The 22,120-nt window shown below is 41.9% G+C and overlaps 2 protein-coding genes across 3 annotated transcripts in view; both read left to right on the top strand.

The window, feature by feature from the left end:
- The first annotated feature begins 680 nt into the window (after positions 1–680).
- Positions 681–14,837, top strand: plp2b (proteolipid protein 2b). The gene is given in 6 exon segments (XM_083768959.1): positions 681–1,125; positions 9,128–9,204; positions 9,206–9,278; positions 9,915–10,013; positions 10,803–10,899; positions 13,088–14,837. Coding segments are annotated over 6 exon segments (456 nt in total). The 5' UTR covers positions 681–1,029; the 3' UTR covers positions 13,102–14,837.
- An 807-nt stretch (positions 14,838–15,644) lies between these two features.
- The window catches only part of prickle3 (prickle homolog 3), a 30,476-nt gene continuing 24,000 nt past the window's right edge, over positions 15,645–22,120 (top strand). For both annotated transcript variants that reach the window (XM_083768912.1, XM_083768913.1), the window contains exon 1: positions 15,645–15,885. In XM_083768912.1, coding sequence (XP_083625038.1) covers positions 15,787–15,885 — 99 coding nt within the window. In that variant the 5' untranslated portion in view covers positions 15,645–15,786. The remainder of the gene's footprint in view (positions 15,886–22,120) is intronic.

The following is a 22,120-nucleotide window of genomic DNA, read 5'->3' as shown; positions in this document are numbered from 1 at the left end:
CCCTTAACTGGAATGCTTAGAATGCCCATTTATCCTAGCTTTGGGTTCCAGCCTGATTTGCTGCACTCCGCGGATCTGAAAATGTCACAATTTTTTTTATATATATATGCCTACTAAATGTTATAATGTAGTGTCTGATTACTGTAAAGAACATAGACAGTGTAGTATACGTGGAACAGTAATTTTTTCATTCTTAAATTCCAGGGTAGACTATTGGTAGGCTAGCTACCTCTACCACAGTACGCGCTGCAGAGAATTTATGCATGTTCTTTTGCAAGTGGTTGCCATGGTTACAGACAGCCATGCTGGGCGGGGCTTGTTGTCAGGAGAAATGTTTTTGCTGTTGCTATGGAAAATATCAAAAATAAAATGAACCAAGTCCATTTGGTTCTATTTGTATACAAACTGATGATTTTATGATGCATATTGGGGGTCCCAGATCCAGAGATTAAATCACAATAATAATAATAATAATAGGCTAATTATTATTATTATTATTATTATTATTATTATTATTATTATTATTATTATTATTATTATTATACATTTAAAATAGATAATACAAATAATAATATCAAAGTTCTTTGCATGGGGATCCTTGAAATCAAAAACCTTTGTGTAGATCTGTTCTATGTGCGAGCGACACCGTGGTACTACGGCAGCCAGTATAGGCTCGCCTACTATACTGCCAACAGTAGCAGCAAAGCAACACCCTGGAGAAAAGTGCAAGCCAACGCCCATGTGTCACATTAGTTTCTTTACCAAGGAGAGCAGAGGGGGACGGATCGAGTGAACTATTACCGAACTGCAACCAACCTGACCAGATCCAGATCATCCAGTCATACTGTTTCCCAAAGAAACTTTACTTTTACAACCGCTATACTTCTTCTTCGGTCATTTCTGCTGAAGAAGGCACGTCGGGTGTTTTTATGTAACGCGCGCCTGGAGTCGCACCACCGCTGCAGATTTTTAAGTTTCATATTTACATCAAATTAATACAAAATTCGTTTGGAATAACTCGTTTGGATCATGGCTGACACGACGGCCAGCACCGGTGCCAGCGTCCTGGAAAAGCTGAAACTTTACGTGAAAACTCAAAAGGGGTTTATCCTCGCGTCAGAAATAGTAAGTGTATAAACTTTACGCACTTGCACTTATAGCAACCGACATCGAGGTGCAGCTGTTCAATCCACATGCATCATATGAGGTTTAAAACTCACTGTAAATAGCATAACAATGAGGGGTGTGTTGCAGACACTAGTGTTCCACTATTGCATAGACTACAGCCTTGGTCAGTAGGCTACAGGCTACAGTGACGTGGGTTCAATCTAGGTTAGGCTACTACTAGCCTAATCAGTGGCTATCGATCTGTTAGTGTTGACTGTGATGGACACTGACTGAATGTATGAAGAGATAATTTAAACCTGATACAGCTGACAAAAAGGTGTGTTTCTTGTCCCTTTGTAATTTGTGTAATAAATGTGTAATAAATGACCATTATAGTGTATTGCACGGTGTTCTGTTCTATTCTGTTATGTAATACTATGCATTAAGTAGATATATTATATTATAGTATATTATATTAAAGTAGAATAGAAATCTAGTCTATAGCCTATAGCCTGGTGTGTTCGTATTATTATATAGCCTATTTTGGTAGTCAAGACTAGCCTTTGATCAAGACTATCATAGATGTATTTGATCAAGTCTGACTTAGCTTTCGTATCGAAAACAAAAGTAAAACTATGTTTTTGGCCATGGATCGCCATCTGAAAACATCTTGTGCCAGAGACCCACAATGTGTCTAGATTTGTCAAGATGTCAAGATAGATCTAGCTCAAAACCTATTTTTGAACAGCGATCTACAGTATATTATTGAAATATGACTTAAATTTTTAACTTTAAACAGTTCCTCGTCTTGCTGGGGACCCCATGGAACCTCCTCAATGACCCATGGGGGTCCCCAGACCCCACTTTGTGAACCTGTGCTATATAGACCTTCTCAATTGAAGAGATTAGGTCCAAGTTTATTTCCTGTCTACTGGCTACTGAAATTCACAAAGTAAACACTGCAACAGGAACATTTATGTTTTCATATATATAGATAGATATAGATATAACCTTGCGTAGCGAAACAAATTTCACTGCGTGGATATGCATTGCAAAGGTAGATGAAGGCTGGCTACGTAAGGCTAATGTAGATAAGAACTTGAAGTCTATATACTGCTAGAATTTGTTTATTGCTGCTGTAGCTTAGTGGGTAGAGACTTGGCTGTCTGGTAATGAGAAGGTCACCGGTTCAACTCTCAGCACTGAGCAAGGCACTTAACCCCTAACTGCTTCCACTGAGCGCTCATCATGACCATCTAAGATTAGCAGCCATGAAGCTGAAAACATTTCCACCAGCGGGACGAATAAGGTAATCCAATCAAATATTGATCTTTTCCTGGGCACTGGAATGAGGGCCACATGTGTGACTTTAGGTTGGGGTCACGACAGCGGGGCTAAGGCCCTTCCACCTGTCACTTGTACTCCACTGTTTTCTCATTTGGCACCAAAGTGCCAGATGCCGGCTGTTAAAAATGGCAGATGAAAGGTCACATGGTTTAACTTGCAGGGAGAGCAGTATCTGACCTAGTGGCAGCTGTCTCCTTTTCGACTTAAGCTTTATTAATCTTTGTCTTAGGCTAAATATTAGCAGTAAACACAGGATTTGTTAGCCTATAGCCAAACTAATACCAGGACAAAGAAAATGCATTGTTTGCAGCAAAATATAGCCTACGGCAAGTGGTTCTCAAACCTTTTCATTTGAAGGACCACCATAACGTTCAGAGTTACAAGCCTGTAAGGCTCTATTGGAACCTCCACATGGAACCCTGGGGGTCCCCGCACCCCTCTTTGAGGACCACTGACCCTATGCAAGGCTCTATTGGAACCTCCACACGGAACCCTGGGGGTCCCTCCCTGCACCCCTCTTTGAGGACCACTTGCCCTATGCCATAAAATAAAGCATTTTTCCACATTACAGTTTGCAGTTCTGGTTGTTGTTAAGATGAATGAATATCTCAGCTACAGTATAGTACTATAGTCCAGCAGTAGTGGCATCACAGCATTGATGTGTAGGGAGACCACAACCTGTTGTTTACATCACTGTGTAAGCACCATCTCAATCGTCACTGATGGTAGTTTCCCCCTATGTAAAGTGCCTTGGTCATCAAGACAAAGTGCTATATTATTATTATTATTATTATTATTAAGTAGTTTCCACTTCCTTGTAAGGTCTAGTGTCTACTTCCTGCATGCAGAGCACTATTTATCTTTTCTCTGACCCTGGCTTTGACGTGGTTCTCCTTGTTTGCATTTCCCTTCACAGTGTTGTCTAAATACAGCAGTCGTTCTGAGTTCTGACCTCATGTTCCCAACTGAAGTTCCAAAATAAAAGTTGCACTGTAAGTTGTAGCAACATGCTACTGCACTGAGTAGGAATATCTCTTTGCGCCACAGTGTTATCAAAGTCCTGATAAAAAAAAGTCCTGATTAAGCTCTCATTTCTAAGAATAAGAATTTAAGAAAAGCACTCTGCTTGTTGAAAACTTGTAACACTGTGTTGAGTCAGCTCAGCTGAGATGGAAGTTCCAGACAACATGTGCGATTCCGTCCCTGAGACAAAGAATGCACGGATGTCTCAGTCAGCACACATAGGTCTCTGCATTCTTGGACAGAACACTTTCACACTCCGCTGTCTCTGTGGCGTCTCTGCATTCTTGGACATGCAGAACACTTTCACATGTGGCTCTCTGTGGGGTCTGGTGAAAGCTATGAAGGAAAACATCATATCTGGTGCTGGATGTCCCAAATAGCTTGCTAATTGCATGTAGAGGTGTGTGTGCGTGCGTGCGCGCGTGTGTGTGTGTGTGTGTGTGTGTGTGTGTGTGTGTGTGTGTGTGTGTGTGTGTGTGTGTGTGTGTGTGTGTGTGTGTGTGTGTGTGTGTGTGTGTGTGTGTGTGTGTGTGTGTGTGTGTGTGTGAGTGACTGTGTGTGTGTGTGTGTGTGTGTGTGTGTGTGTGTGCATGTGTGTGTGACAGGAAAAGGGAAACCTAATCTCTCCTTGCTATGGCTGATATAATAGCCATGTTGTTTTGTTGTTTTCTTCTTTTTGTTCCTTATATGATTTCTCTGAGTTGGAACTGTACTTGGACAGCTTTTTCCAGTCTACACCAAATCTCTTTGCCAAAAATACCCAAGCTCACACGTTGCTATTGCTACCCAGAATAGGCATGCTGGGGTTCAAGTGGACATTTCACGACCATAACTAGTCACCTCTTTTGTAAGAGCCTTTATCAAAGCGCACAGAACACAAACCGAGCAGCTGAGAGCTGGGGGCTACTGTTTATACTTTATACCATCAGCATGTTTACACTGTAAAGTTTCCATATGTTTGCAAATCAGGTACCGGTATGAGCTTTTTTTCTCCTTCCTTTTTGATCCTCCTTGTAATGACCTGAGAGCGGTATGAAGCGTCTTGTCCGTGTTTTCACCGGTACAGCGCCCAGTCACACCCAGTTAATGCAAATCCTCCTTTGTTATACATTAAGCTCTGCCCAAAAGGGATGATAGACCTGGGTGACTCATACACACAGTGAGCTGAAGTCCCATAGTTGTGGTAGTATGGAAGCCAATATTTCCTTTAACTTTCTTCTGTATTCCAGTGTTACAGTGGGAGAAGCGGTAAGGCTATGAGTAATATGGAAAATGTTGAGCATATATGGCTGATGTTGGAGGCCCAGCCCAAGACTTAAAAAAATAACGGGACTTCCCCTAGTTCCATTCGTATTTGGTCTTTCTCTGTACCACAGACAGGCTCTCTCTCTGGCAGTCTCTGGCTCTGCTCTCATATTTGTCTATAATTAGCTGGCTATTCACTATTTCCCCATAGTAGTCGGTTTAAAAGAGAAACTGATTATATACTTGTGTGTATAGATGGCTGAACTGGCCGATACAGATCTGTCGCTGTGTCTGTGTTGTGACATAAACGTGTTGAACGCCTCGCTCCTTTTCTTGTTGTGAAGGACTGTTCTGTGTTTCTCTGTGTGAACCGTTGCCCTCACACAAGCAGAAGACTGAAGCCAGAATAGAGCCTCTTTTGTGTAGGCTCCTGGCCGAGACCCCCGCCCCCCACCCACCTCTCTGCACAGAGGCAGCCTGTGCCAGTCTCTGGAACACACCAAACACTGAGGCGTGTGTGCGTGTGCGCATGTGTGTGTGTGAGGTGGTTTGTGACATGGCGTGGGGGGGAAAGGGGAGAAACAGATAGTTGGGTAGTGGGCGGCTGTTACCTCACGCATGCTTCATGTAGAATGGACCACAGTGTCTGTGACTCGTGCCTAATTTATACACCGTCGTACGACGAGGGATAAATTAGGTTTTACATCTTCCCATGTTTACCCATTTAGACCTGAGGACGATTCTACAAATTCCTTCCAAATCTTGACAGTTTTCTGAAATACCCATGTATGTCAGTCGTTCTCAAACATTTTCATGTCAAGGACCCCCAAAAAGATATGTAATTGCCCGCCGAGCCCCATCTGAAAATATGTTGTTCAAGGGACCCGACAGAAGCAAGGATTTGAGTTAAAAACGGGCCACATTTTCACGATTTTTCAAAAATAGAAGACCTACAAGCTCGTAGTGCGGCACTCGGTGCCGCGCTATGAGCTTGTAGATCTGCTATTTTTCAACAGCTAAAGTACAACATAATGCTTAAAACACCAAAAGGGGTTCCCGCCCAAAATGGGTTTTAAAGCAAACATGTCTCACACATCTAATAATAAATAAACCCAAATTTGTGAGCCCTGTGTCTTTAGATGCATATCAGAATCAGAGTCTGATATTGTCTGTAGGATGTAATGCAATACCAGTCCTGTATATGTTGCACAAGGAAGAGAAAACCACAGCAGTTGAATCAGCTGAAAGGGTTAATGTTCCACTCATTAATACATTTTATACTAATAGTGTTGTGTAACAACTAGTCGTACCAACTGTTTTTAAATACATAGATCTTTATTGAGCCTCCAAGGAGAAATTCAGGTGTTATATTTATATATTTATAACAAAATTTAACCAAATTAGAAAGACATAATGGCCATAGTAAATCATTGTATAGTGTGATACCCACATTTAAAACAGTTTTGTTTGTTCACTTTAACAAAAACATTATTGCTGCACATATTAAATGGTTGTAACAATAATTGTATGGAGGTTGTGTTCAGAGGGGCTGTGTGACAGTATTGTCTAGCTACAGCTGTGTGTACCACAAAATATTCTGTGTGTACTACACAGTATTTGGAGTTCTTCTACCCACAGAGCTTGTCTGCAGCAACAATAGAAGGATTGAAGTCACGTAGTCCGGCTGATTCTGGTCTTTTGGCCGAGGGCCGTTTAAGTTTATGATTCCTACACACTGCCAGCTTTTTGGCGGAATGAACCGAGGAGAATGCCCGCTTACTCTTTACCTCTTATGGAAAAAATGTGGTCTTGATGGAAAAAACGCAGTAAATCTAAGTTGAAAGCATCATGTGTTGGGTTCAGCTGATGGACTGAACTGTAATTCCATTCCATCTCTGCTTGGCTGGAGCTATTGTGATTTTATGTGTTTACTGTGTACGTTTTGTGCAGAAAGTATGTACCTATGGCATTACAATGACAACAATTCAGACATTTATGACAGTGGTTTTGTGCCAGGGAGCCCCCCAAAATAGAAGATTTGTGTTGTTAAAAATGTGGAATGTTGGAAAACCATTTCCAAGATAGCATACAAGCTCACAGCGGTCAGATTGTGACGCGTTGTGAGACTTTAGATCGGCTTTGGAATATCTGAAATATGAAATAGGGTTAAGTTAACTAGTTTGCACGCCCTGGAACCCCCTCAAGGACCTGCTGGGGGTACCATACCTCACCTTGAGAACCACATTTAACAGATGCTCTTGAGCATAGCATTTGTAAACAACATACCTACAATAGTCAACGTCTATCCTAAATATTCAATAAGCAGGATTAAAGGAATGCAGTCACTAAAGTCTGGGCTCCACTGAGGGTGTTGCAGTAGCACCCTTCATTTAAAAAGTGAACATTCCCTGTGTTGACGATGACGTGACGCTGACGGACGCCCGATGGCTGCAGTGGAACCCTGTCACAAGAGAACACAATCCAAATAATAATTAAATAGAAGACATAAATGGTTGAGCTGTTGTGAGACGAGATGTTGAATTGGTCACTGGCCAGAGTAAACCAAACAATGTTTGGCGTGGGGCCGGTTTGTGGAGGCTTCAACAAAATGAATAGTAATGAGGTGAACACTGGGTCAATTTCTGTGCTCTGTAGTACAGGGAATCAAGTCAGGGTTCATTTTCTGCTGCCTGCCAGACCTTCATTTGCATATGTAAACATCTGCATGGGACCTTCACATTACAGATGTTTTCATTAACCTGACCTGGCTGCAATGTACAGTTTGATTTGACGAAATGAGAGACCAATGCATATAGCATTTTCTGTATAAAAAGACAAGGCAGCGGCTCTATCTTCTCAGGAAACTGAAACGTTTTAATGCTAGTATACAACACACCCTTACCATGGTCTATAGGTCACTCACTGAGAGTGTTTCACTTTTAATATCGTCTCCTGGTATGGGAACCTCTCAATTAGAGACAGGAACAAGCTCACCCAGGTAGTCAACCAGGCTATTAAGATCATTGGAGACAAACAATTGCAATTCAGGTTTACAATGACTCCCCACCCTCTCGTAAACAATCATAGTTAGTGGTTACAGTCTTAGACTTTTGTCTCATTATTTGTAGCGTCTAGGACTCTAGGTCTTATATTTCTACATGTCGTTCCCTGTCTAGTAGTCCTGGTCCTATGTCTGTATTTGCCCCAGCTGTATCTAATAACCCCTCATGTGTATATATCATTCTTTGTTCCCCAGTTAGTCCTTGATGAGAATTGTGTCAATAATGGGTTTTGAACACACGTACAGCCAGCCAGGTACGTATGTGCTTGGCTGTCCTGCGTTCAGGTTCTCGCCACACACCAGCACGTGACAAGAGCACTGGTCTATGGGGAAAATGAACGGGGAATTATTTCCTGGGCCATCATCGGGGCGGGACTGCAGTAATAACTAGAAAAAGTGCCCTTCCGGGCACAGGTCTCCACCAGGTTATCCACAGATCCGTGCAGTTAGAGGTAAAAACACTTTTCGGCCAGTTATAGCGCCACCTTGAGGCTGAGTTGAAATTGTTCATGTGGCATTTCGTCCTCGGCCTAGTGGGAATGTGGGTGCACAATTTCACGGAAATCACGCGATGTGTTCATGATTTGCAGCATTTTGTTTGAAACTGAGCACTCCTGTGAACTTTGGAAGCCAATCTTAACCAATCAGGATGGAGTCTGATAAATCTGAAAGACCCGTTTCGTTGAATGGCTCTAGAGAGACTGTGTACCAATTTGCGTGATGTTTGGACAAAATCTGTAGGTGTACTGTGCAAAAACTTGTTTTGCACAAAGCGGCCTCCTGGTGGCGCTATAACAGGCCGTTCTGGAAAGTTTGGGGCAGAGGTTCATGGTTGGCATCCAGGGAGTGTGTGTGCAAAATATGGCATGGAAAAACTTGTTTTGCACAAAGCGGCCTCCTGGTGGCGCTATAACAGGCCGTTCTGGAAAGTTTGGGGCAGAGGTTCATGGTTGGCATCCAGGGAGTGTGTGTGCAAAATATGGCATCGACCGGGTTAACGGTGGCCGAGATTAGCTGTTCACGGACACACACACGGACGGACACACAAACGGACACACAAACGGACGGACGGAGTGCAAAACATACTCTCCCCACATGCCTTCGGCCTGGTGGAGACAATAACAGCTCAAGGTCCAAATGTAATATCTTCTCTTCTCTTCTCTTCTCTTCTTCTCTTCTCTTCTCTTCTCTTCTCTTCTCTTCTCTTCTCTTCTCTTCTCTTCTCTTCTCTTCTCTTCTCTTCTCTTCTCTTCTCTTCTCTTCTCTTCTCTTCTCTTCTCTTCTCTTCTCTTCTCTTCTCTTCTCTTCTCTTCTCTTCTCTTCTCTTCTCTTCTCTTCTCTCAGATCCTGAGTCTCATCATTCTCATCTGTTATGGGGCCTCTCATTCAGGAGGCTACACCGCCGTGGCCATCTGCGAGATGGTCCATGATCTTTTTTGCCGTCTTCATGATGGAGTTGGACAAGGCGTTTCTGGTGGTCAACTGGATGTGGAGTGTGAGTATGAAGATGAAGCAGCAATTAATCGATATAATCAATGATGAAAAGTAATACTAATCAATAATGAACAGATTTTTTCTTTTGATATGTTAAAATAGCAAACATCAACTGATCTTGGCTATTTTTTTAAATCAATAAAATAAATCAATAGTTGAGGCTAAACTACGCTTCAAAAAAATGTCTCATTTAAACTCTTTCCTGTTAGAAAGAACTAATTTGTTTTGGCCGCGCCGTTGGATGACGAGATGGTGGCACATCTGGCACACACATGCCCTCTCTCTCTCTGCCTTTAGTTTCCTGTTTCTCTATTATCAAATATAGAAACCGCCTTAAGTTTTGTTTTATAAAACACCACAATGTTGTCAAAAGGAAATGCAACTAAGCATAACCTTGCCTAAAGTAGAACTGAAAGTGCTGTATGTGCACCAATGCATGACCCCCCCCCCCCCCCACACACACACACACACACACACACACACACACACACACACACAGTCACACACACACACACACACACACACACACACACACACACACACACACACACACACACACACACACACACACACACACACACACACAATTGAGTTGACACAAACGTTTATTATTACTTTTGTTTTCTTCTCCTGACAGGATCTCATCCGTGCTGCCATTGGCTGTGCGCTGTACCTCATCACCTCTCTCATCTGTGTGATTGGTGGATCAGGGGATGGCGCCCGCATCGCAGGCGGGGTCAGTTACAACATCTGTTTGAATTCAGTTTGACTGAGAAACCCCCAGAAATGCATAAAGGTTTCCATCTGTCAGTTATACCAGTTCTTGACTTTCTGCTAACTATTCATTTACTTTTACGCAATCACTGAGGTTTACACAACGACCACAAGTAATGTATAACATATTGCAAGACAGCGTTTCCCAACATGTGGGCCATGTATTGCAAGCGGCCTTGCAAAAGAAAAATCTAAAAACAGGGGTGCCCGCTGGCCTAGCGGTTCAGGCGCATGCCACAGTGTGTGTGTGTGTGTGTGTGTGTGTGTGTGTGTGTGTGTGTGTGTGTGTGTGTGTGTGTGTGTGTGTGTGTGTGTGTGTGTGTGTGTGTGTGTGTGTGTGTGTGTGTGTGTGTGTGTGTGTGTGTGTGTGTGTGTGTGTGTGTAAAACAATGTCACTGGATTTTTTTAACTTGAGTTTTGTACACAATCACTGAGGTTTACACAATAACTATGAGTTATGTATAACATACTGTAAGACACACCCCTCCAGTACTGAGAGACACTGAGCTGTCATCATGATTCATGACATTGTTCCTTCTTCATTAACCACTCTCACCCTGGGGTCCCTGATTCAACATTTTGAGAAATAATAAAAAATTGCAGATCTACAGGCTATCTACAGGCTGTTTTTCCACACCAGAAAATAGAAAAAAGGGAAACTTTTCACCTAATGACATCCACAAAATAGGGACACAAGGTTGAAAGAGACTAAACTCACTCTTCTGAACTGTTTGACCTTGTTGTCCTTCAGGTGTTTGGTCTGATTGCTGGTGTCCTGTTCGCCTATGATACGTACACCATCTTCCTGACAGTAAAAGCAACCAGGCAGCACACTGCTGCTTCCACTGGTGAGAAGATCTCCACATATTCATTAAATAGATTTATTGATGGTTATTGGTTTCAGTTAGGGCTGGGCGACATACAGTATTTTTCAGTCGATTGCCCAGTGTCAGTGGACTAATAGGTCTGCTTTTAAGGCTCTCTGTCTGTCCGTGAAGTGTGAACAGACTTCGGTCAGAAGTTGAACAAAAGTAACATAATATAATCATAAAATATCACAATCACAATCACATTGGACAGACCAGATGCATTGCTTTAGTGTTCCAACTTCCAGCACATGTGATCATTTTTGACAGCTGTCCACTAGACGTTTTTCTAAACAGAATAAAACTATAATCTAAAGCCCAAACTACATCAATGATTCTCCATGCAACTCCTTGCAACCATCATCCCTAATGGCAGTTGCAAAGAGTTGGATTGGTGTGGTTGACCTTAAAACTGTTTTGTTGCAAGGAGTTGCAATTGGTCTGGTTTGGGCTTAAAAACCAATCAAATACAGGGAAATGTGTTTTTGTCCACTATATCTTTGACCTCCGAAATACATACAATATTGAAGATAACCATTTCAACATTAATGTATGTACACATGCTCTAGCAACTTCATACTGTAGCTCTTGTCTTTAGTTCATATTCATTATAGCCTCAGATATTTCCTCTAGGGTCAAACCTGCCCCCAACTTTCTGTCTCTATTACCGGTAGTTTGGGTTTAGAAATAAACTTAGTTTCAGAGCGGTATAATCTTTCATAATACTCCTTAATGCAGCGGTTCCCAAAGTGGGGTCCGCGGACCCCTAGGGGTACGCGACGCATAGCCAGGGGGTACCCCAAGCCCCCTCAAAAAAAAAAAAAAAAAAAACGTTTTTTTTTTTTTTTTTTTTTTTTTTTGAGGGGCTAGTGAATCATGGTGTGTGTGTGATATGAAATGTCCAGTACCTCCCCAAGTGCCACCCCAGTGTCTGCCCTGCAGTGTCTGCCCAGTGTCTGCCCAGTGCCTCCCCAGTGTCCCCCTGAGTGCCTCCCCAGTGTCTCCCCAGTGCCTCCCCAATGTCTCCCCAGTGGCTGCAGTTTCTCCCCAGTGCCTTCCCAGTGCCTGCCCAGTGTCCCCTCAGTGCTTCCCCAGTGCCTCCCCAGTGTCCCCCTGAGTGCCTCCCCAGTGCCTCCCCAGTGTCCCCCCAGTGCCTCCCCAGTACCTCCCCAGTGTCCCCCTGAGTGCCTGCCCAGTGTCTCCCCAGTGCCTCCCCAGTGTCCCCTCAGTGCCTTCCCAGTGCCTCCCCAGTGTCCCCTCAGTGCCTTCCCAGTGCCTCCCCAGTGTCCCCCTGAGTGCCTCCCCAGTGCCCAGCCGAGTGCCTCCCCAGTGTCCCCCTGAGTGCCTCCCCAGTGTCCCCCTGAGTGCCTCCCCATGCTCCCCAGTGCCTCCCCAGTGTCCCCTCAGTGCCTCCCCAGTGTCCCCCTGAGTGCCTCCCCATGCTCCCCAGTGTCTCCCCAGTGCCTCCCCAGTGTCCCCCTGAGTGCCTCCCCAGTGCCTCCCCAGTGTCCCCCTGAGTGCCTCCCCAGTGTCCCCCTGAGTGCCTCCCCAGTGTCCCCCTGAGTGCCTCCCCAGTGCCTCCCCAGTGCCCCCCTGAGTACCTCCCGAGTGCCTCCCCAGTGCCTCCCCAGTGCCTCCCCAGTGGCCCCCCGAGTGCCTCCCGAGTGCCTCCCCAGTGTCTCCCCAGTGCCTCCCCAGTGCCTGCCCAGTGTCCCCCCAGTGTCTCCAATAGCAATACAAGAGGAATAATACAAATTAATCTTAATTTATTAATCTTATTAATTGATTATTGAATCTAATTAATTAATCAAAATGTTCTACGCAAGAAGGCCCCCCTGCGGCCTGCGCCCAGTACCATGCCAAAGCTTTTTCCTGCAGGAAACACTGCTTGTGGTTGTAAATATATTGTTATCTGTGTTGCGAGGATGAGGGGGTACCTGGAAAAATATCTACCCCAAAAGGGGTACCTGGTCCAAAAAAGTTTGGGAACCCCTGCCTTAATGTATTGCAACAGGGTCTGCCATGGTCTCCCCCATGTTGTTCTTCAGCATTGTAAAGGATCTTTCAGATTGATGTTTTTTAATGTGCCATGCCAAAACCTTGCCTTATATAGCTCTTGTACTATACATATACAGTGCTATATAACAATATTTGTTTTGTTTCTTTACAGATGACAGAGTTTAAACAAGCAGGGATACTTGTATCCTTGTAAGGAAAACACAAAGAATGAAAGAAAGAAGTTCACGCGAGAGTCAACAGAGACAACGGCAAAGTAGAGTGGAAGGCGAAAAGAGTAGAATGAACAGATGATGAATTAACCGATGATATGGTTCCCAGTAGAGGAGAGGTTTGTCGTAAGGTTCATGTCAGAGAGACAGAGAGAATGCTGAGATGTGGAGGAGACAGTTCTACTACGTGACTCTGATGATGAAGAGAGAAGCTCTCATAAACCTCTCCTCCAACCTCAGTGCACCACTGATCACTAAATGTTTGGTCCATTAAAACCACTTGAACCCTAGCGTCGCCGTCCATATTCTGGAGGCGAACGTTCGGGGAAAATAGCCGATCTACACGCTCAGAACGTGTTGCGTCGCCACAAATTCAGAGCTTGTAGTTTGGCTATTTTGGGTTAAGATATTTACTGTAGATCAAGAAAAAGTCGTAGTATAGAGTATAGAGTAGAGTACTGGGGGACTCCGGTCAACCCATTATGGGGTTTAAGTGGTTAAAAAGGGAAAGTTGTAAATAAGCTTTGCTCAGTACTTTGACGCAGTTTGTCGTGTTGCGTAAGTGCACAACACACGTGTGTTCTGTTCTAATGGCCTGTAGTAAATGCATTGGCTGTGTGTCATACTCAACACGTCCGCTGATAGAGGGAATATGTTGTCTGAGTTTAGATCTTAAGAAACAATGAATTTACACATGAGCTGGTGCTTACTGCTTAATGAATTATTTGTAACTGTACTTTTCCCATTTTTGTTTTTGAGTGCTTCTGCCATTCTGACTCACTGCCATCCAAGGCAACAGCACTGTTCCTCTGAATGCCCCCACACAGTCCAGTCCAATAACTTGTACATTAACCTATGGAAAGTTCTAGTCAGTTCACAGTAACACTTAATGAAATGTGCGCCTCCATTATATATTGTAATAACATTATGAATTAGGGATGTTTTTTAGTTAACTGCTCACAGAGCAATAATGTGTATTGTGTACAAGGCTGCAACACTTCCATAGATTAATACAATTCCATAAATGTATTTTACAAAGTACTGTAATGTCATCTGATAAAGTGTCTTGTCATCTGATGATACAATGAATTGATGAAACAACTAACCATAACTTATAGTTATCTTATTCTTAGTCCATTTGCATTTCCATTTCCATGTTGCATCTAGAGACATAAGCATTTGAAGTGGTCTAACATTATGGATCAAATTTCATTGCCATGACTCATCCGAGTTCAGACTATAGCATCCATTAACTACCAGACTGATTGATCTTATTGAATTATCATCTACAGGTTTCCATTTGTTTTTACTCAGGTCATGCGTTCATTACATGTATATTATTTGAATTTGTAGCTAAATGTTCAAGGCACAGAATATTTTCAGCAAAAAGAAAACATCATGCATCGCTCAATAGAAAAGCTTAGTCAGTTTCTGCACTTTCATTCTTTGTTCTTTTTTTTATGAGAAAAGGGAAGTTAATTCACCACACTTTGGATTTGTGCATATGTCACCATTGTAAGACATTATTCATGTTTTTTCTTCCGCCCATAGTACTGTTTATGTTCAGTAAAGATGTGGCCTCAGTGTTGTATTCCTAACGTGCTTTTCGTGAGTTTGTGATTTGTGCCTTTGACGTTTTGAAGCAACAGTGTTTTGGAAAATAAAAATCCATTATTACTATAAGGAACAAAATCTGTGTAGTTTATATTTCTGTTAACTAATCATTTGTTTTGCACACGGTACTGTAACTGATCTGGGAACTGTGGTTTTTAGTGGCTTGAGTTGCCTTCTGCAGTAATGCCACTAGATGGCAGCATATCATCACTATTTGTAGTTCATTCTACCCAGTTGTCAGGTAAAGAGGATGGTAAAGAGAATGGCCCATTTAAAAATCATATGATTGAATTGTATTAATGCTTTATATGTTCATAATATTGCCAGCTACATCATCATTCATCAGTTAATGCGTGTTTTCTTATTAATATTAAGTCGAAATATTTTAATTATACACTAAAGCTGTCACATAATTGTAGTGGAATAAAAAGTACAATAATTACCTCAGTCTGAGATGCAGTATAGGCTAGTATAAAGGCTAAGGCTATCAAAAATGTTATATAAAAAACTACTACCTCAAAATTGTACTTGAGTATTGAGTATGTAGCCTAACTTTATAGTTACGTTCCACTACTGAGCTTAGATCATGAAAACTAGGAAAGTGACATTTAGTGAACACAATATAAATTCATCCATATGGTAACTTTGAGAGAATATGACATGTAACCAAATTGGACCCGTAATGGGGGTCATTAATATTTGGACACTCGGAGTTAAATAAAGTTACATCTGCACTCTCTCAGAGAGTAAAAAACACTTGATGTAAGTCAGTCACACTACTAGTACAGTATACAGCCAGGGGGCCTGGGGGAGGTGACGTGTGGTTACGTATGCGTTACGCACTATAAAACTTTCACATAGTCTGCTGTGCTGTGCTGGTGCGTATTCTGCGTAAGAGGTCCATGGAGACGTGAAGTTGTTGTTGGGGGGACATTACATTATCAACCTGAAGACACCATGAAGCTGAAGTGCGTCTGCGTGTAGGCGTGAAAACTTCTCTTCAGATCAAAAAGGTTGATCTTCTTGAATGTCCTGCAAAACGGATCGGGTTTCTTCTCAACAACACGAACCGAGACCGACAACCATGTTCTCCCGTGGATCTAAAAAGCGACGGTCGAACCGCTCGGTAAGTAGGATTATACATTTTGGGGGGCTTCATAAATCGCCGTGTGAGACTACATTGTGATGTATGATATGAATAGCAGAAATCATTTGTAACACGAATGTTCGAAGTTGAGGCCGTGGATCGACTTATTATATTATTATTCACGTCGAACAAACAGAACGAAGTGGGACTAAAGTTTCACCTTTACCTGCGGTGGGTTATATTTTACAATAGTGGAACGGCTAGCGTTGTTATTCGTTTTCTTTACGCTGTTATGTGGTTTCTTATATCGTTTAGAAAAGACCTACATTCTTTGTTTCCTGACTCATTTAGGGCGCCGTGGGTTAGGAGGGGTGTGCTTAACTACGTCACAGGAATTTACCTGAGCAGGTATTGGAACTTGGATTAATTTAGGACAAACTAAGGCTTGCCATAATTATGAACAAGTTACAGTTTTATATTTAGGCCTACCATATTACTGTAGTGTACAGTATGTCTGAATGAGACGGGCTATGCTCCCACTGGAAAGTTCAAAGTTTGCAATGGCCATATGCTGTCTGTGCAAATTCATATGACTGTACTGTAGTGTATGTGTAAACATGAAACATCTGTCTCTTAGAGAGAGAGAGAGAGAGAGAGAGAGTGTGTGTGTGTGTGTGTGTGTGTGTGTGTGTGTGTGTGTGTGTGTGTGTGTGTGTGTGTGTGTGTGTGTGTGTGTGTGTGCTTGTGTGTGTGTGTGCGCGTGTGTCAAACTAGCAAAGCAGCCCCTCCAATAAAATGCATGCAATCAATCTCATAATGTGTAAGTACACTAATACTTAGTGTAGCCCTAATACTTGTCATAGGGCTACACAGAATCATTATTTACTTATAAATAATTATTACTTAATTAACAACTTAAACCTTATACTGTATAATTTGTGTTTTGTATTAATATATTTCATTTTGCACTTTGTTGACCAGAGTCCCCCTACACCAAATCTATTTAATCGATCTACAAGTTGAATGATCATCACCTATTTTGACATGCTCAGAATTGTGATGCTATAGCCTATATTGTCAGAGCAACCCAGCAGCATGGCTGCTTGGGGTGGCGCAGTACAGGGCAGTCTGGACCATGATCTAGATATACTATACATACACTATACAGTATACATAGTCATAGTGTTTCTCTACTGTCACTTGCAGACGAGACTTGATCTTCAAATCTAATGTTCGCTTGAAGATCATTTTCTTGTCTGCAACCACCATTGTACAATGGAGTTTAAATGAAGAGAGGCAGAATCTAAAAAAAGCAAATAAGAAGTAGAACTTGGAGATGCTTGTTGACCTGCTGGTTGTGTTCGATCTTGTCTAGTGTGTGTGTGTGTGTGTGTGTGTGTGTGTGTGTGTGTGTGCGCGCGCGCATGTGTTTGTGCGTGTGTGTAATCTACCGAGCATGCCACAGGCTCCAACCCCTGACCTTTCTTGTTAATGTTTAACGTTTAAAAGTCAGCCGTAACCAGTAACCACCACAAGTCATTGTGCTTTTAGAGCAAAACTCTAATTATGTTCTTACTAAGTAACCTCAACCCCATCTTGATTGGGTTGAGGTATTTTATGATTGCTTTTAATCTTAATATGCTTAGTTCGCTGGGTTCCCCCAGCCATTGGCCTTTCTCTACAAATGGCAGCTCTACAAGCTCTACTGATATTTTTGCAGAATGTTCGGCCCAAAATAGGAACACTATGGTTCAAGTGGTTGTTCAAGTGTGAAAAAGGATTTATTTTGTTGACAAAGAACTTTGCTCAAAAAAGGCCTCAAAGGAACTGGTTCCACCGTTCCAGCCACCACAAATGTGTTCGACGTTTCCCAAAACAGTTATTAATTATAATAATATCGTCTAGTATTAGTTTAAGTATAGTCGCTGGATGATCCCAGAAACAAAAAGGATAAAATAAGGTATTTTACTAGTATTAGTTTGTCTATACCTGTCAGGCTCTTGTTTACACGGTGGCATAGTTACCAAGAAAGGATCTGTGATCTGATTACAACCTTTATGCTCTCATTGTGAAAACAGCAGAATCTTCTTGTAAGTATGTTTCCACTATGAGAGCGTTCCTGTGCACCAGTGTGAACTAGAGTAGCTGTTTACTTTCCCCGAGCAGAGTTTTGAGAGCCAGCACTTCCCACTCCCAGCACCCCTCCCAACTGCATCCTTCACTGACAACACAATAGAGTAACCTCATTGTTGGGCCACAGACCTGACGCATTATCTTTTGTGTCAAAGCTGAAAGGAAAACACATGAAACCTGCGAGGCTCTCATGCAGGCTCGCTTGACGAATGGGAGAGCTCCTTGATGCCAAGGAAGAACGTTTTCGGGGAAGTGCCAAATGAAGTTCAGGTTCTAAACGTTGACAGTGTCGTCTGTTTCCTGAGATCCTCTCAGCTTCGCCATCACCTCCTCTGTATATTAAGAAAAAGGACAGGGTAGAAGACAAGCTGAGGAATGCGTGTGAAACGTCTCCATGTCTTAATGTTCTTGTGTACCACAGTGATGGCATGGAGCTAACTATCTCTCTCTGCCCTGTAATCATGTAGTGCTAATTAGAACCAGCTTGACAAGTTTTTGTGTCTCTCTGGATAGGTTCACAGATTGAATCATCTCCATGCTTCCAAATCTTGTTTTACCCCAAATGAATTTTGAGGTTTTCGAGTTTATTTTGCCTTTTTATTGAATGCAATGCAGATTAGCCAGTGTATTCACATGTAATAAAACCTCCTAACATAATTATATTGCTTATGGAAGAAGGAAGGTGTATTTTACTTCAGTAAAAAGTAGCATAAACAGTAGAAAAGTAGAAATAAAAGTAAAAGTCCTGCATTCAAAATTTTACTTGAATGAAAGTACAAAAGTACTGGCATCAAATACATTTTAAATTGGTCTTATTAAAAAAACATCACATCTACAAGCTCGAAATGCAATGCTTTGTGAGCTTGTAGATAAGATATTTCCAATTAGACAACAAACGTTAATTGGTTCATGTATGTTTTGTAATAGACCGTTCCTCACCCAGGAATCAGCCCAGCTCCTAATCCAGACAACAGTCTTGTCAAAACTCGACTATTGTAACTCCCTCCTTACTGGCCTACCAGCATGTGCACTTAAGCCTCTCCAGCTGATCCAAAATGCCGCAGCTCGCTTGGTCTTCAACCAGCCAAAATTCTCACATGTCTCCCCCCTGCTCCGCTCCCTCCACTGGCTCCCGGTCGCTGCCCGCACAGAATACAAAACTCTGATGCTGGCATTCAAAGCAACCAAAGGTATGGCTCCCCCATATCTTGCAAGTATGATTGAACCCTACAAACCCTCCCGCGCACTCAGATCAGCCAACGCAGGGAAGCTGGAAGTACCCTCACTAAAAACGCCGGGACAACGCTCCACACGTCCCAAACTCTTCTCCCTTCTGGCTCCAAAACTGTGGAATGCACTTCCCATTGCAGTCAGAACTGCAGCATCACTCCCAATCTTCCGCCATAGTCTGAAAACCCACCTTTTCAGACTCCATCATGGCCCATAGCACTTATCCTACCCCCTTAGATAGCATTTCGGTAGACTTAGATAGCATTTGATAGACTTATAGCATGTTATGTAGACAGCACTATAATTGCATTGTATATAGTCATAGCACGCCATAGTACATATGTATAGCATAGTAGTATAGATATATAGTTTATATGTATAGTCTCATAATATAGATATTCCACTGTTACTTTCTTAGCTTACGCATGTTTCATGATAAATGCTTTTTTGTGATGTATTCCCATGCTTTTTGTTCCTGCTTAATGTAAGTCGCTCTGGTTTAAGAGCGTCTGCTAAATGCCTAAATTGTAAATTGTAATAATCCAGAACTACAAAGGAACTTGTAACAAAAGCTGTCAAATAAATGTGGTGGAGTAAAAAGTAAAATATTTGCTTCTCTGATGAATTGGAGTAGAAGTATTAGTAAGTGAGTAAAGTTACCTAAAAATTGCAAATATACTTTCTGCCAGTGTGCTTATGTCATTAAATTAGTGGTTGTTGTGTCTTTGTAGCTTGTTGTGACAAAACGTTTCAGGTAACCTGACTGCCCCTCTAATCCTCCAACATGACTTACAACATGACTGCGTCTACTCTGCCTAAGCACCTAAGGCTTTCCCTGCATCAATCACTGTCTTTTCAAGGCTCCGTTAGCATCCAGTGCGCCATGTTGCACAAGTCTTGTCACAGGGATCATTACAGAGGCTATAGCATGTGTGCGCAGTGCACAGCATCTGCATTTACATAGACGGCAAAGAGAGATTAAAATCCTACTAATTCCTCTTTATCTTGTTAGTTAGTAGTAGTACTCAGGATTTTCCAGAGGTGACTGATATTTCATGAACTCTTGGTCCTGTGTTGACTAATAAACAATTTACAATTTAGGCATTTAGCAGATGCTCTTAATCCAGAGCGATTTACATTAAGCAAGAACAAGAAGCATGGCAATACATCACATACATAAAAAGTAGTTATCATGAAACATGCGTAAGCTGAGAACATAACAGTGGAATACATAATATACTATGCTATACATATATACTATAAAGGGCTATGACTACAAACAATGCAATTCTAGTGCTGTCTACATAACATGCTATGAAAAGTTAAATAGACAGTCTAGTAGAAGTTGAAGTTGAGGGTGAAACAGGTTTGCATGTGTTGATCTTAATACTGTGCTAAATCGTAATTGTAATTGTTTTAAATTCTTGAATTTCTTTAAAAAATAGCGGAAATGCGGAATGTTATGAGCTTGTAGGTTGGCTATTTCACTAAAGTAGTTGACCGAGGTCACCCAAGGCTCGGTCTACAGCTACTGTATACTAGGTCAGCTCCCTTTTTCCCTCCACACCAAATCTCTTTGCCGAAAATAGCATATCTGCAAGCTCACAATATCTCACAAGGCAACACGTTGTGAGCTTGTAGATTGGCTACTTTTACTGAATGTTTGCCTCAGAATATGGATGCTAAGTGGTAAAACCAATACTTTCAGTGTTACTAACTTTAGTGAATAATGAATATACACAGTGACTGTTGTTACATAAATTAATTGTGGGTACTGTAGGTTTCCCCTCTGTCTGCCAGAGTTAGTATTCATGTCATTCTGACAGCCGAAGGTAATTAAAAACAGAACGGTCCAGTCACCCAGAAACTATTGTTTGACTCTCTAAACACACCAGGAGCAACGCGAATAAAGGAAGCGAAAATGCATTGCGATTATTTCACATCAAACCTTTATTTTGGTGATGCTTCCATTCATACAGGTTCATGGCCGGTTGGCCGCTGGGAATTGCTGCTCTAATCCATTAAGACCTGAAGCTGATTCTACAAATGTGTTCTAAATCCTGACAGTTTTCTGATTAACGTATGTTGCTATATCAGTGGTGCTCAAAGTTTTTCATATCAAGGATCCCCTTGACTTAAGAAAAGAGGCTGCACAGCTCGTAGTCACGATGCTAGAAACTTCATTAAACCAACGTTTCGGCAAGCGGGTCGCCTTCTTCAGGGTATGATACCTTGAAGAAGGCGACCTGCTTGCCGAAACGTGAGTGCATGTGGCATTTTCTTTACAAAAATGGCTCAGCAACAGCTACTGCAATAAAATGAGCATGATGTAAACTGTTATTCTGGACTAACCAGTTAATGCTTTCATCAAAAAAGCTTAGAGACATAATTGAAATGTTGCCTACATGCACTAGAAATAAATTGTGATTTGAAACCAACTGGATTAGAAATGTCCATTTATGGTTTAAGCTAGAGATTATCGTAGAATGCTCATCCTGGTTTATACTGTAGGTCTACTACTGCAGTACATATTATTATTAATAATGACCTTCATTTATCAACATTTATAATGTGTGTCACGTCAAGAAAGGTCAACACAATCGTCCCAGTACTTATCCATCCTGAGCCCTTTCATCAGCATATCAAATAATAGACTGATAAGCAAAACAAACACAGCTATTCTCTAATTGCAGCAAGGCTTTTGAGCTGGTGGGAAAGTAGGCTAGTTCTAAAGAGTGAATTTAGATCAGGGGTTCCCAAAATGTTTCACTTGAGACCCGAAAGATAGTTTTGGTATGTTTTAAGAATGAACCTTGTGAGCCATATTTCAGAAATAGTGAAAATAGCAGATTATATAAATTCCAAAATCCAATACACCACAATTTGGGGGAGGCCATAGCTGAATGGAAAG

The sequence above is a fragment of the Protomyctophum parallelum genome, assembly GCF_964188405.1.
Source record: "Protomyctophum parallelum genome assembly, chromosome: 7".
In the NCBI taxonomy this organism is placed as follows: domain Eukaryota; kingdom Metazoa; phylum Chordata; class Actinopteri; order Myctophiformes; family Myctophidae; genus Protomyctophum; species Protomyctophum parallelum.
Note: the sequence above shows the minus strand (reverse complement) of the source record. Positions and strands in the feature narration are given on the sequence as shown.